This window comes from Manis pentadactyla, chromosome 11 (assembly GCF_030020395.1).
Source record: "Manis pentadactyla isolate mManPen7 chromosome 11, mManPen7.hap1, whole genome shotgun sequence".
NCBI lineage: Eukaryota > Metazoa > Chordata > Mammalia > Pholidota > Manidae > Manis > Manis pentadactyla.
Genome location: NC_080029.1, coordinates 5876475 through 5887742, shown reverse-complemented (window position 1 = coordinate 5887742; position 11268 = coordinate 5876475). Strand labels below are relative to the sequence as shown.

The window sequence follows — 11268 nt, the reverse complement described above, 5'->3', positions numbered from 1 at the left end:
ACTGTCAGGTGAGCCAGTGGCCGTCACAGACTGGAAGCACATTAGGAAAAACTGGCATGAGACTCCATCGCCGCATCTCACTTTCCCACCAGCTCAGCACGGTGAGTGGACCCAGCTTTGTCAGCTATGGGACAGGGCTTCTGCTGCCCACCTCTGCCATGCAGGTAAGCAGGTGACAGCAGATCACATCCACGTGGGCCTAGTGGGGAAAGACCTGCACCTTGAGGGCCTTGAGTCTCACTGCTTGGAGCCTCAGAGCAGAGTGGGAGTAACCCACGTCTCTCCTCTGCTGGAAACTAGGGTCCCGGGATGCCCTTCCTCACCCCTTGTCCCTTCCCCAGGCCAACTTCTGTTGAATGGCGTAAGGTGAATACCCAAAGGAGAGGAGAGCTCTCATGTCACCGCAAAGAGCTGTGAGCCACGTGTCACTTGGCTTCTGGCATACTGAGTACCCAGCCCAGCCGACTTGCACAGAGTAGCCAGGCCCACCTGTCAAACGGGCTTTGCCAAGATGGTAGCTTTTGTTCACGTCTTGGCACGGGAGTCACTGGCCCTGCAGCATCTCAACATGCGGTAAAAATGCACACAACCGGGCTGCACTCCACCTCCAAAGATGCTCAGCGCCCCAGTCTAGCAAAACTCACATTGTGCAGTCTTTATGTAAAACGCCACCTTGGTTAGAGCCCATGCCTCTGTTAGGGCTCCTGCTTGGTAAGGGAGGAGGACAGAGGGGGAGAAGGGAGGGAGGGAGGGTGACAAACGTGCCCGGCCCCACACAAGAGGGCAGGGCATGAATTCCTATTGCCCCGTCCCCCTGCGACCACATCTCAAAAACACCGTCAGGACCTTTTAAAACCCGAGGAGGGTCCCACCCACCTCCCGTGACTGTAATCACACTGCGGCCTTAATGGTGCAGCACTTAATGTATCAGCCAACAGAAGCCCAAAGCTAGTCTTCTGACAATCGCCAATGACCAAAATACAACTTTGCTTGTAATTTTGTACAAAAAAGCAGTAACTTTCTCTAGATGCATGTCAGGATTCACTTGACAGCATGATCTGGTGCCAGCTGGAGTATTACTTCCAGAACGAGGCCTGTGGAGGCGGCGCGGTCGCCACCGCTGTCTCTGGCAGTGCCGGCGGTTGTCATCTGCACCCGTGTTCAGAGGCAAGCTTGTTTTGAGTCGCCTGTTAGATTTACTTGAAAATGTAGAGCCAAGAAATTCAGAGGTGCCTGCTACAGGATGGTTCTTCATACTTAAAAATATATATGTAAAAAATAAGTAAATGAAATGTCTTCAGTCTAAGATACCTGCCAAGTGTGGGTGACGACGGTGAATGAGACAGTGACACGTTGAACTGGAGCCCCCAAGCTGGAACCACAGGGCCGATGGCAGATTTCACTGTCCACGCAAGACCTCTCTCTTCCAGGATACAAAGCTTGACTTCTACTATTAGTTGAGTTCACAGGCTCACTGCCTTACCCATCCCGTAACACTGGGAGCCATTTATTGAATACGTCCTATGACCCTGACACGACGCTAGACTGACATATTGTTGCGCGTTGTGTGGTTGCTCCATTTTGCAGATACGAAAGCCGAGGCCCCGGGCATTAGGACACTTGCCGAGGGCTCAGCCCACGCCAGGGAGCAGAGTGGGGGAGGGCTCTGCATTAGGGCGGCCTGACCTCGACGCCCGTGTTGTCTGGGCAAGCAGGTTCTTCTCAGGGCTGAAGTCTTACAATAGGCTTGAAGGCAACCTCCCGACGGGCCTCCGAGTCTTGCTAGTTACACTGCAGTGAGTCTGCTCATCAGCTCCTTTTAGGAAAAGCAAGTTTGGCATGAATCAAAGGTGGAGAGTGTAGGCATGGGGAGCTCCTGGGAGTCCCAGGACCCACTGTGCGGAAGGAAGGGAAGGGGGGCAGGGGACAAACCCACCACCGTCCGGAGGTGCACACCAGTGGCTTTTGGGGCCCCCAATTGAGGCAGAGGCTGCACCCTAAAGGCAGCTCCTCAAAACCATGTATTGTTAAGATGGAAAGAGATGTCCTGGGGTGCAAGTCACATCACACTGGACGACTTGACACGATTCCTTCTGACAGAAGATAAATAATAAGTTAGAGGAAGACACGGAGTCACAGTGGCCAGTGCAGACTTATCTGCTTTTAGCATCTGACGCAGGACCTCGGGTGCCCACAGCTAAGCTGGGTGGCCAATGGAGTAAACCTCATTGGAAACATACCTGGAAAGACTTGGGTGAGCCCACACGGTGGGGGACTGCACCAAGAAGGCAGAGCCCCTCGGGAACAATCCTTACACCCCAGCTAGCGGACCCTTAAAATGAGCAGTGGCTGCAAGGCTGCTGTGCCACTGCATGAAGACAGTGCCCGGAGGGCGGCTGCGGAGGCCCTGCCCTGCAGGAGGTACCGGACACAACTCCAAGCCGATGCGCGACTGACAGGGCCAGGGCTTTGGGGCTGGCGCTGGGCCACCCCCTTCCTGGCCGGCTTCTGCATGGCTGGCCAACTGCCTTTCCAACATCTCCGTGTGACTAACAGGCGGCAGGTCGTGCAATGACTGAGTGGCTCGGGAATGGAATACTGGCTACTCTGGTCATTCGAAATTCCCCCAATCCTGCGGCTCTTATCTGGTCCTCCCGCTCACCCAGCTTCACAGCTTGCCCCCTTTCAACCAGAACACTCTTGAAGAGTCAGGGCACAAGCAGGAACAGGAAAGCAGCGGAAGGAGTGGGGTCTTAATGCCCACTTGGTGCTGGAGGTAGGGCCTCCTACCGTGGGAGTGGCTGTCCCACCCATGCGGAAACCACCCCTGGTCGCAGCTCTAGGCCTGGACCATGCCACCTAACTTCCCTGTCGCCTGAAGCTGAAGAGCACAAGCTCCCAGAGTATTATACACACATATACCCACATCCATTTGTGCACATGTATACATGTATGTTTATGTGCATAAAATGGATAGATGGATGGACACACACATGCACACATGGGTGTGCTAGAGCTGGGCCACGAGTGGCCCCCAATGAGGCTAAAAGAGACCGGCAGCAAAGACTCAGAGTTGGAGCTGGTGAGTGTGACGACGTGTGCTAAACTGACCAACTCCACCAACCACACCAAGGAGTCACAAACACAGGCTTCTCTGCCTTTTCATGTTGTTTCTGAACAAAACACCAATGGTGGCATCTGTGTTTAAAGGAGCTGATCACCGCTGCGTTTTTGCACCTCAGAAAGCCTATCATTACAGGCAGGGGACATCGCAGTGCTCTCCTCACAGGCACCCGGGCCCCTGCCCGGGCTCAGCATCCAGCCCCCCGCCAGGGTTTCTCTGGGAGGCCTGAGCTTCCTGGCGAAGTGCAGGGTCTACCCCCTCTCTTGAAACATCTGCCTGGGTGATTTGTTCAAATGGCTGCCTCACCGCCGCAAGGGCAACAAGGATTTCCTAGGAATCTATGAGTGAGCCACAGAAGCTGGCAGCACCAGAGTGCAACTGTTGCTAAGTCCGGGCCTGAAGTTCCCTCATCCACGGGCACATGCAAGCTGCCACCTGCAGAGCAGGGTGACTTTGCTGCTCCAAGTCCCACTAACATCTTCCGCCTCGCAGGATCAGCTCAGAGTAAGAAAACCGTACCAACCAACACGTACTGAATGCTCAGCACATAGAAGACACTCTGCCAGAAGCTTTTATACGCATTACCTCACTTGGTCATCCCAGCAGCTGCCAGAGGCAGGACACAAGACACCCTAAAAGGAAGTAACATCCCAGGCCTGCCCCCATCCCCAGGTCCCAGGGCTAGCAGGAGGGCAGGCTGTCACTGGAACCCGTGTGTGTTCTGAACCTGCACTCCCAGCCACCATGGGCAGCCTCCCCTGGTCTCTGCAAAATGATTGATAAAATCAGAGTACCCGGACATTTAAAATACCCTCTTCATGTCCGCCGCCCCTCTGACGGCCGGCAGCCTGCCCACATCCACCTGAGCAGTGAGTGTGGCCCCTCCTTCTGATCCACAGGCTGTGACTACGCCGTCTACAGATTCCCAAGAGGTCCCAGTCCTCCTTTACCAGTCAGTTCCTCAAATACATGCCTTCAGGAATCATGTTCCCACAAGGCTTCCTCCACTGCCCAGCATGCCCAGGACCAGCGCTAAAGCTTCATTTAAATAACAAATTCACCCACAGTACATTTAAATACAACTCTGAGCTCCTCAAACTCAATGCATATGCAGAATTTTAGGAAAACACTGTATAAGATGCTGCTGATTACAACAGTAGGATAAGCCCCAGTGAAGTTATTGATTCCACTCTATACCGACCTGAAATTGACATTGAAATACAAGTGAGCCAAATTCTTGGGCCAGGTAACAAGCTATAGCCCATTAAACATGTTCATTTGACCAGTCAGTAATATAAACATGGCCCAAGAGATGCCATAAACAGCCTCTCACCAGAGCCATGGCCGGGGACGACACCTTTCCATCCGGGCACTCAGGGACTTGCCCCCTCAGAGCAACCACACTCATTCCCTGGTGTCTGTGGCCAGTGCTATTTTTAGCTCTGAACTCAACTCATTGGTACTCTCTTTGGATTGGTTTTTAAAAATTCTTTCACTCCAACATGTACGTATGAACCACCAACAAATATAATAAGCAATGATTCACAGGAAATTAATTCTCTCATTTTTAAATGGGGGTTTACTATAGCATAAACCTGTGTGTTGAGAACCTTGGGTTTATTTTTAATGTGTCACCCCATGTCTCAAAAACAAAAAATTACATACATCTTCTGGTGAGCCTATTCTAAAATCTATGGGAAGTCACCTATCAATTGCCAGTTTGTATGGAAAGACTGGGTGGTTTTTCTAGGCTGGTGAAATCTAATTGCTAACTGTTTACACAAATAACACACAGAGCTAACGAAACAGAAGCAGAAGCTGGCATTTTTCCAATGACTAGCCTCAACAGCCTCATATCCAAAAGCATTAAGAAAGTAAACTTTAAAATGATTTGAGGAAAAGGTCTATTTTCATGACAGATGGCAATGAGGGTTCTTCAATGCCAATTTCATCACTTTCCCTCAATTTTCAAATGCTTAAGTTGTGGCAAGTGTTTATGCCAACCGTCAGCGCACCAGCACTGATCTGCCCAGACTTCATGGGGCAAAGAGGGTGGCCAGCGTGTGCTGGGGTCCTGCCGACCTCCAACCGCTGTTCCGGGCCCTTCGGCCCCAGAGGAAAGTCATGCTGTTCACAGATACCTGCCTTTCAACACTGAGAAAATTCTGTTCTTATGAGTATCACTTTTATGTCACAAACACAGAGTGTCCTCAATTAGGAGCCTAACTTACATGATCAATTTTCGGTTTGATAGCCTCGGCCAGCAGACCCTGTCCATGAAGGACTAATGGGCAGAACAGTCTTCAGGTTTTAAAAACAGATTCAGCACCATCTTTCACCTTACAAGTAAATGTAGAGACAGGCCCAGGAGGGGACACTGCCATGCCTGTTAGCAGTGCCATGAGGGCAAGATCTTGCACCCCAACTCCAGGTCCCAGTGCCCTCCAGGGCCTTCTGGGCCCCAATCTTTCCAAGGAATATTTTGAGCACCATCGCACCTCGTAATGCTGTTTTATACCTGGGCTTTATATATAATTTCAAAGAACACACCTAATAGCTGGGCTTGAAAACTGTCCATCCGATGAGGGAACGTCTACAGGCGAGTCAGGCATGAAAGTCCTGGTCTCCGGGGTGTCTGCGCCAAGCAGAAAACTCCTTCAATGCCACAGTCCTTCTTGTCTTCTGGGAATTAATATGGGAGTTTCACAGACAACTTCATATTTTTGGTAAAGGATGTCAGGCATAAGACTGATGGTATTGGCAACCGCAGGCACACTCTTACTAAGAAGTTCAAATCGTGTACACATCAGCCATGTAGGGAAGCTACAGGCCCTCAACACCAGTACATGTTGCCAACCTCATGGTCAGATCAAAGCTGCCACTGGCATCGATGCAGCAGGCGGACCTGACCCACCCAGCTCTCTACAGCCAGGGGTCCTCAGGAAAGAAGCAAGCAATGTATCTGCTGATCTGTGTCTTTGCCAAGGAGAAACACTGACAACATCCTTAAAACTACCTATAGGCAGGAAGCAATGCTTGCTAAAATGGTTAGGTGAATAATTTATGTAGTGTTTTTCAAAATAAGTGATGTACTTAATAGTTAGGACATCAGAGACAATGTAAAACTTTGTAAGTGAGGAAGACTGGCAATGTGTGACCTGGAAACTGGTGGCCTTCAGGAGATAGACCCCATCCCCACCCCAGGTCCCCATTCCAAGCCTTTACTTCCCCTAAAACGCAAGTGCTCTCTTTTGTGTGTCCCTGCTGCCACCAGGCCCTCTCCGGGGAGCACTGCGGGAGCTGACTAGAGGCCTTTCATGCATCTGCGAGTTTCCAGGGCCAGCCCGACACACAGCACGGGCCAGTGCCAACACTGCCCAGGAGGTAGGTAAGATGGGCTGCATAGGAAGGGCTCAATGCAAAGGGCCTGGCCCACTCTGAAGAAAAGGAACAGACAAAAACATTAATCATGTTTTCCTTTTAATAAGGCTTTTTACTCAAAAGTGTAGCTTTGAAAATCTCTAGCTTGTTGTGAAAACCAGAAGAGCCAGGGAGCCGCCTCACTCTGACACCACTACGGGAAGCTGTGGCCACCGTGTTTGTAATCTCTCCATCACCAACGCTGGAAATCAAATGCACCACTTTAAAATCAGAGTCAACATTTAAAATTAGGAGGATGATGCATGTCCTATTTTGATTTGAGGAGAAAGGACAAGTTCTTAATACAGTGAAACAAAACACACAAAGTAAACAAATCTTTAGAAATCACTAGATCTGTGTGTGTGTGTCTTTATATAATTAGGATTATCATCAACATTTAAAACTATTAAAAATAAGGTTGCCACCTTACCTGTTCTTTTGGTACTGGGGTGTTTTTTTTTAAGGGGGAAAAAAAGATTTTGCCAGACTCTCAAATTTCCTAACCTGCAGCCTCATCTCCGCCGTGCCACTGCCCCACCTTCACGCTGGCGCCCAGCGCACCACCGTCAAGTCCTGTTGGCAGGAGGCAGAGCCGGCTCTAATTCTGCTTGTCAAGATGACAGGCCCACAAAAGCACGGCCGAGAGGGACTGAATTCTTCCCCAGGAAGAAAATACACGTGCCCACGACGGGTCTGCAGAATCTTCCAAGGCGCCTCTTTGCCTTTGTTGCCGTGGTTTGAGAGCTCGTCTGTTTTGCCAGGGAACAAGATGGCAATCTCAATCCAAAGGGAAGCTAGATTTTTAAATAACTTAAAAAATCATTTTCATATAAAGCAGCAAAAACATATTTTCCTCTCTGTGGAAAGAAAAATGTGAACAAGGAAACACAGCAATGTAAATGGACTGTTCACAAACGTTTACTAAACTGAATTCCCCAGCAGCCGGCGCCCCTCAGAGCTACCCTTTAACGTCCCCAGTGCTGTCTGAAGAAGATCCTTTGGCGTCTTCAGTCGCTCTTTTACTTTCCTCTTGATTTACATTTTCCTTTCCTGACCTGGCCCCGTTGGGGATAGAGTTTTCGCCATTTACGAGCCCATTTTCCACAGCCTTTGCCCTGCTGACGGCCTCTGAGAGGCTGAGGGCCTCCTGCCCGCCGGCCTCCTCCTCCAGGTTCCTCAGCACCAGGGGCAGCCGCGCCCCGGCCGCACCGATTTCCAGCGGTCCGGGGCTACTCTCCTCATACTTGGGGAGCAGGGCCTTCACCTCCATCTGTCTGCGGTAGTATTCCCGGTTCACGGATGCACTCTTCACTGCTTTTTCCAAAATCTCTTTCTCACCTAAGCGCAACTTGACAGCCATGGTGGCCCGAACAGAAAGGTCACAGTTTTTCAAGAAGGACTTGTCTTCCTAAAAAATGAAATACAGCAAAACTAATTAGAAGACGCCTAAATCAGCAAGAACACAGTGACGGAAGGCAGATCAGTTGGTGCCGAGGATGGGGACATAAAGGAAATATGGGGGTGTGACAGAAGGCTCTAGAACTTGACTGTTGAGGTGGTTGCAGGACTATATATGTCTATAAAAATGTTCACTTTAGAAGTGTACTTGATGAAACCATCATAACACAAGATAAGTCTAAACCAAACAATGCTCTGACACCTGTGACAGAGGACTCCTCTTACTCTCAGGACTGTCCTGCCGGGTACAGCGATGGAGCCCCGGGGCTCAGCGCCCGCCTGAATGAGTGAATGAAGGAGGGCCTGAAGTTACTGGTTTGACGGTAAACTTTGAAAGCACTGGTGTCTCAATGTGATCCTTGTTAAGTGCAAACATGCTGAGTGGAGAGATATTAATAAGTTGAATGGAAAATGTCAAATACCCAATGGTTTGCTGAAGAATTATAGTAACTTACATTTAGGGAGGAAATCTCTTACTAAAAGTCTTTAAAACATGACAAAGCTCATTCAAGCCATCTAATTACCTCAATAGTTGTTTTATATGTTTTTAGAAGCAGCAAGGCTCGATCTTCAAGAAATGTCCAAAGTCTGACTTCATTGTCCCAGCTGACAGGGTATTCAGAGTTACCCAAGGTGAAGATTCTATCGATAGCATTATCTCCTAGCAAATGCTCCTTCAGTTCTTCTACAAGAAATGCAAATGGCCATCTGTTAGGAGGACAGCATTACTTCTCATTTTAACAAGAAATCCACCTTAGAAAATACAATCTCTCACATCATCTTCTTGTGGGTAAAAGCTCTCTCCCTATTCAATCAACCAGGCCATTTCTTGACCCTCCAGAGGAGAGCCAGAGCTACGTTTCAGGAAGGAAAAAGAGGCGACATCTTCTTGATTTGGAATCCAGATCAAGCCCTGGCAGAGCACTCCATTTTTCCCTGTTCCTATGAGGGACACTGAGAGCCTTTAGACGGGCTCACAACACACCTTTAAAAGACCATCCACAGTGACATACCTCAGTCTAATAATACCCTTCTTGCAAGGATAAACTCAGTCACAACCGGGTCAAAAGACATTTAGGTGAGCAATGTAAACAGTAAGAGAGAACAGCACAATGATCCAACAATCTTTCTTAATTTAAATCAGATTGGTGCTTATTCCAGTAGTTGACCTGACAAAGCTATTTATCTCATCTTATAACAAGTAAGCCACAAACTGAAAGAAACAAGAAAATGGACTATAAAAATCTTAGTTAATGAAAAATGTGTTTTATCCCTCACTGGTCTGGAATTTAAGTAGGAATTCACAAATAAACACAAGTGAACATCTCAATTACCTTCAAATATATTTAAGAAGAGGCAAGAATTCAGCTACTGCTCTGAGCATTCTATCTCCTGGCACATTATCTTCAAGAGACCAAAACATGCCGATCCTTTTCACGTTCAAGAAATATACCCATGCTTCTTATGTAATTATGAGACAGTATCTCTTTCAGAGCAAAATGCCCCACAGCTGTCACTATTTACAATGCAAATGGAAGAACTTCTGCTGCCAGCAAACCAAACTTTTATTAGTATTAGTTAGAGTAATTCAAAGGACACACTGATTGTCTTGACATGCCAAATTGTCTTTCTATGACTAAAGAGAAACTAAAATGATTCCAGCAGGTTTTCTTTAAAAAAAAAAAACGAAGTTAATCTAATGTTCAAAATAGAAATGTATCAACACTAAACTATGTTTTCTACCTTTATCTTGTATCTACCTACCACTTCAGCATTTTATTAAAAATAATAATAATAAAGAGAGAAATGTGGTATCCACATATAAATCAAGTATAAAAACCAAATGAGTATTCATATTTGAACTGACTGTTTAGAGTTCATAATGCATGAGCAAAACCGAAAGTTTCTGTGATGACTGCCCTTGTACTGTTCACTATGTAACTTATTCATTATGTAAGAATTTGTTCTCCATGTAAGAACTTGTTTGTTATGCCTCAGAAGATTGGAGACTGACGAAAATTAGGCTTGGGGTGGATTAATGATTGTGCATTGAGCACTGACTCCCCTATACAGAATTTTATTGTTGTTAACAAGCATTTGATCAATAAATATGAGAGATGCCCTCACACACACACAAAAAAAAAGGACAGACTTCCAATGGTAAAATAAATAAGTAACCGGGATGTAAGGTATAGCATAAGGAATATAGTCAAGATATTGTAACAGCTTGGTAGGGTGATAGCTGGAACCTCAAATTATGTATATAAATGTTCTACCACTGTGTTGTACACTTGAAACTCATGTAATGTAATACTGTGCGTCAACTACCCTTCAATAAAAAATAATTATTAAAAAAAAAAAAAATAGAAATGTATCAAGCTGCATTTGTTAGCAAAAGATCATGGCAAAATTCAGAATTTTCAGGTTTTGGTCCCTCAGTTCATATTCTTTCTATAAAGTAATGAAGATTTAAAAACTTTCCACAGTGGTAGAACTTCTTTTCAGGAGACCCCAATATTAAGGTTACTATTCTCGTTTTCTTCCTCAACACACCCAACTTTTGCCTCCAGTGCTGGCGAACGGGAGGCAGAAGCGGCGCCTTTTCTCCAGACTCACTGCACAAAGGGAGAGTCAGAACCAACGAGAGGAGCCTGGGACAGCTTCGCCGGGAGACCTGCCCTGGGACACTGGGGAAGCGACCCAAAGGCTTCAGGAGTGGGTCTCCCTCCCTGCTTTCCTCTAGCTAACAAACCCCTGACAGAGTCCCCACACTTTGGCGTCGGCCCGACTCTCTGAGGGGCGTCTTGCCTTTTCCCGGCCTCCGTGGGAAGGTGTGCCTGTTCACCCCAGAGGCGGGCCGGAGACCTCGCTCGTGGGCCTGGCCCCACGTCGACCACTGGTTCCTCCTGACCCCTAGAGTGCCAGGATCTGCTCCACGGATTAAGTCATTTGTGAAGCAGCACAGTGGCTGCCTGGGGCATGGGCTCTGGGTTCCGAGTCAGGCTCACCCCTGCTAACTGCGTGGCCAGATCACAGATCACTCATCCTTGGACAAGAGTTTCTTTCCACCTCCGCACAGCACAGTGGGAATCCCTCTCTGTTGCAAGGCTGGTGAGGACTAAAAAAATGTGCACCGCATTTAGCATGGTACCTGGCACACAGTGGGTGCTCACAAATTACAGGCACTGTCATCACCACCCTTTCTCTTAATTATAAATCCCTTCAGGGTATGATCTGTGACCTTCAGTTTTGTAACCCGTATTACA

General features: G+C 47.8%; 1 protein-coding gene across 4 annotated transcripts in view; it reads right to left on the bottom strand.

Moving 5' to 3' along the window:
• Window positions 1–6591: 6591 nt before the first annotated feature.
• SETD3 (SET domain containing 3, actin N3(tau)-histidine methyltransferase) overlaps window positions 6592–11268 on the bottom strand; it is a 67171-nt gene continuing 62494 nt past the window's right edge. For 3 of the 4 annotated variants that reach the window (XM_036882108.2, XM_036882107.2, XM_036882105.2), the window contains 2 exons: window positions 8527–8687; window positions 6592–7952 (listed from right to left, as the gene is read on the bottom strand). In XM_036882108.2, coding sequence (XP_036738003.2) covers window positions 7503–7952; window positions 8527–8687 — 611 coding nt within the window. In that variant the 3' untranslated portion in view covers window positions 6592–7502. The remainder of the gene's footprint in view (window positions 7953–8526; window positions 8688–11268) is intronic. The other variant, XR_005024131.2, reaches the window with a different exon arrangement.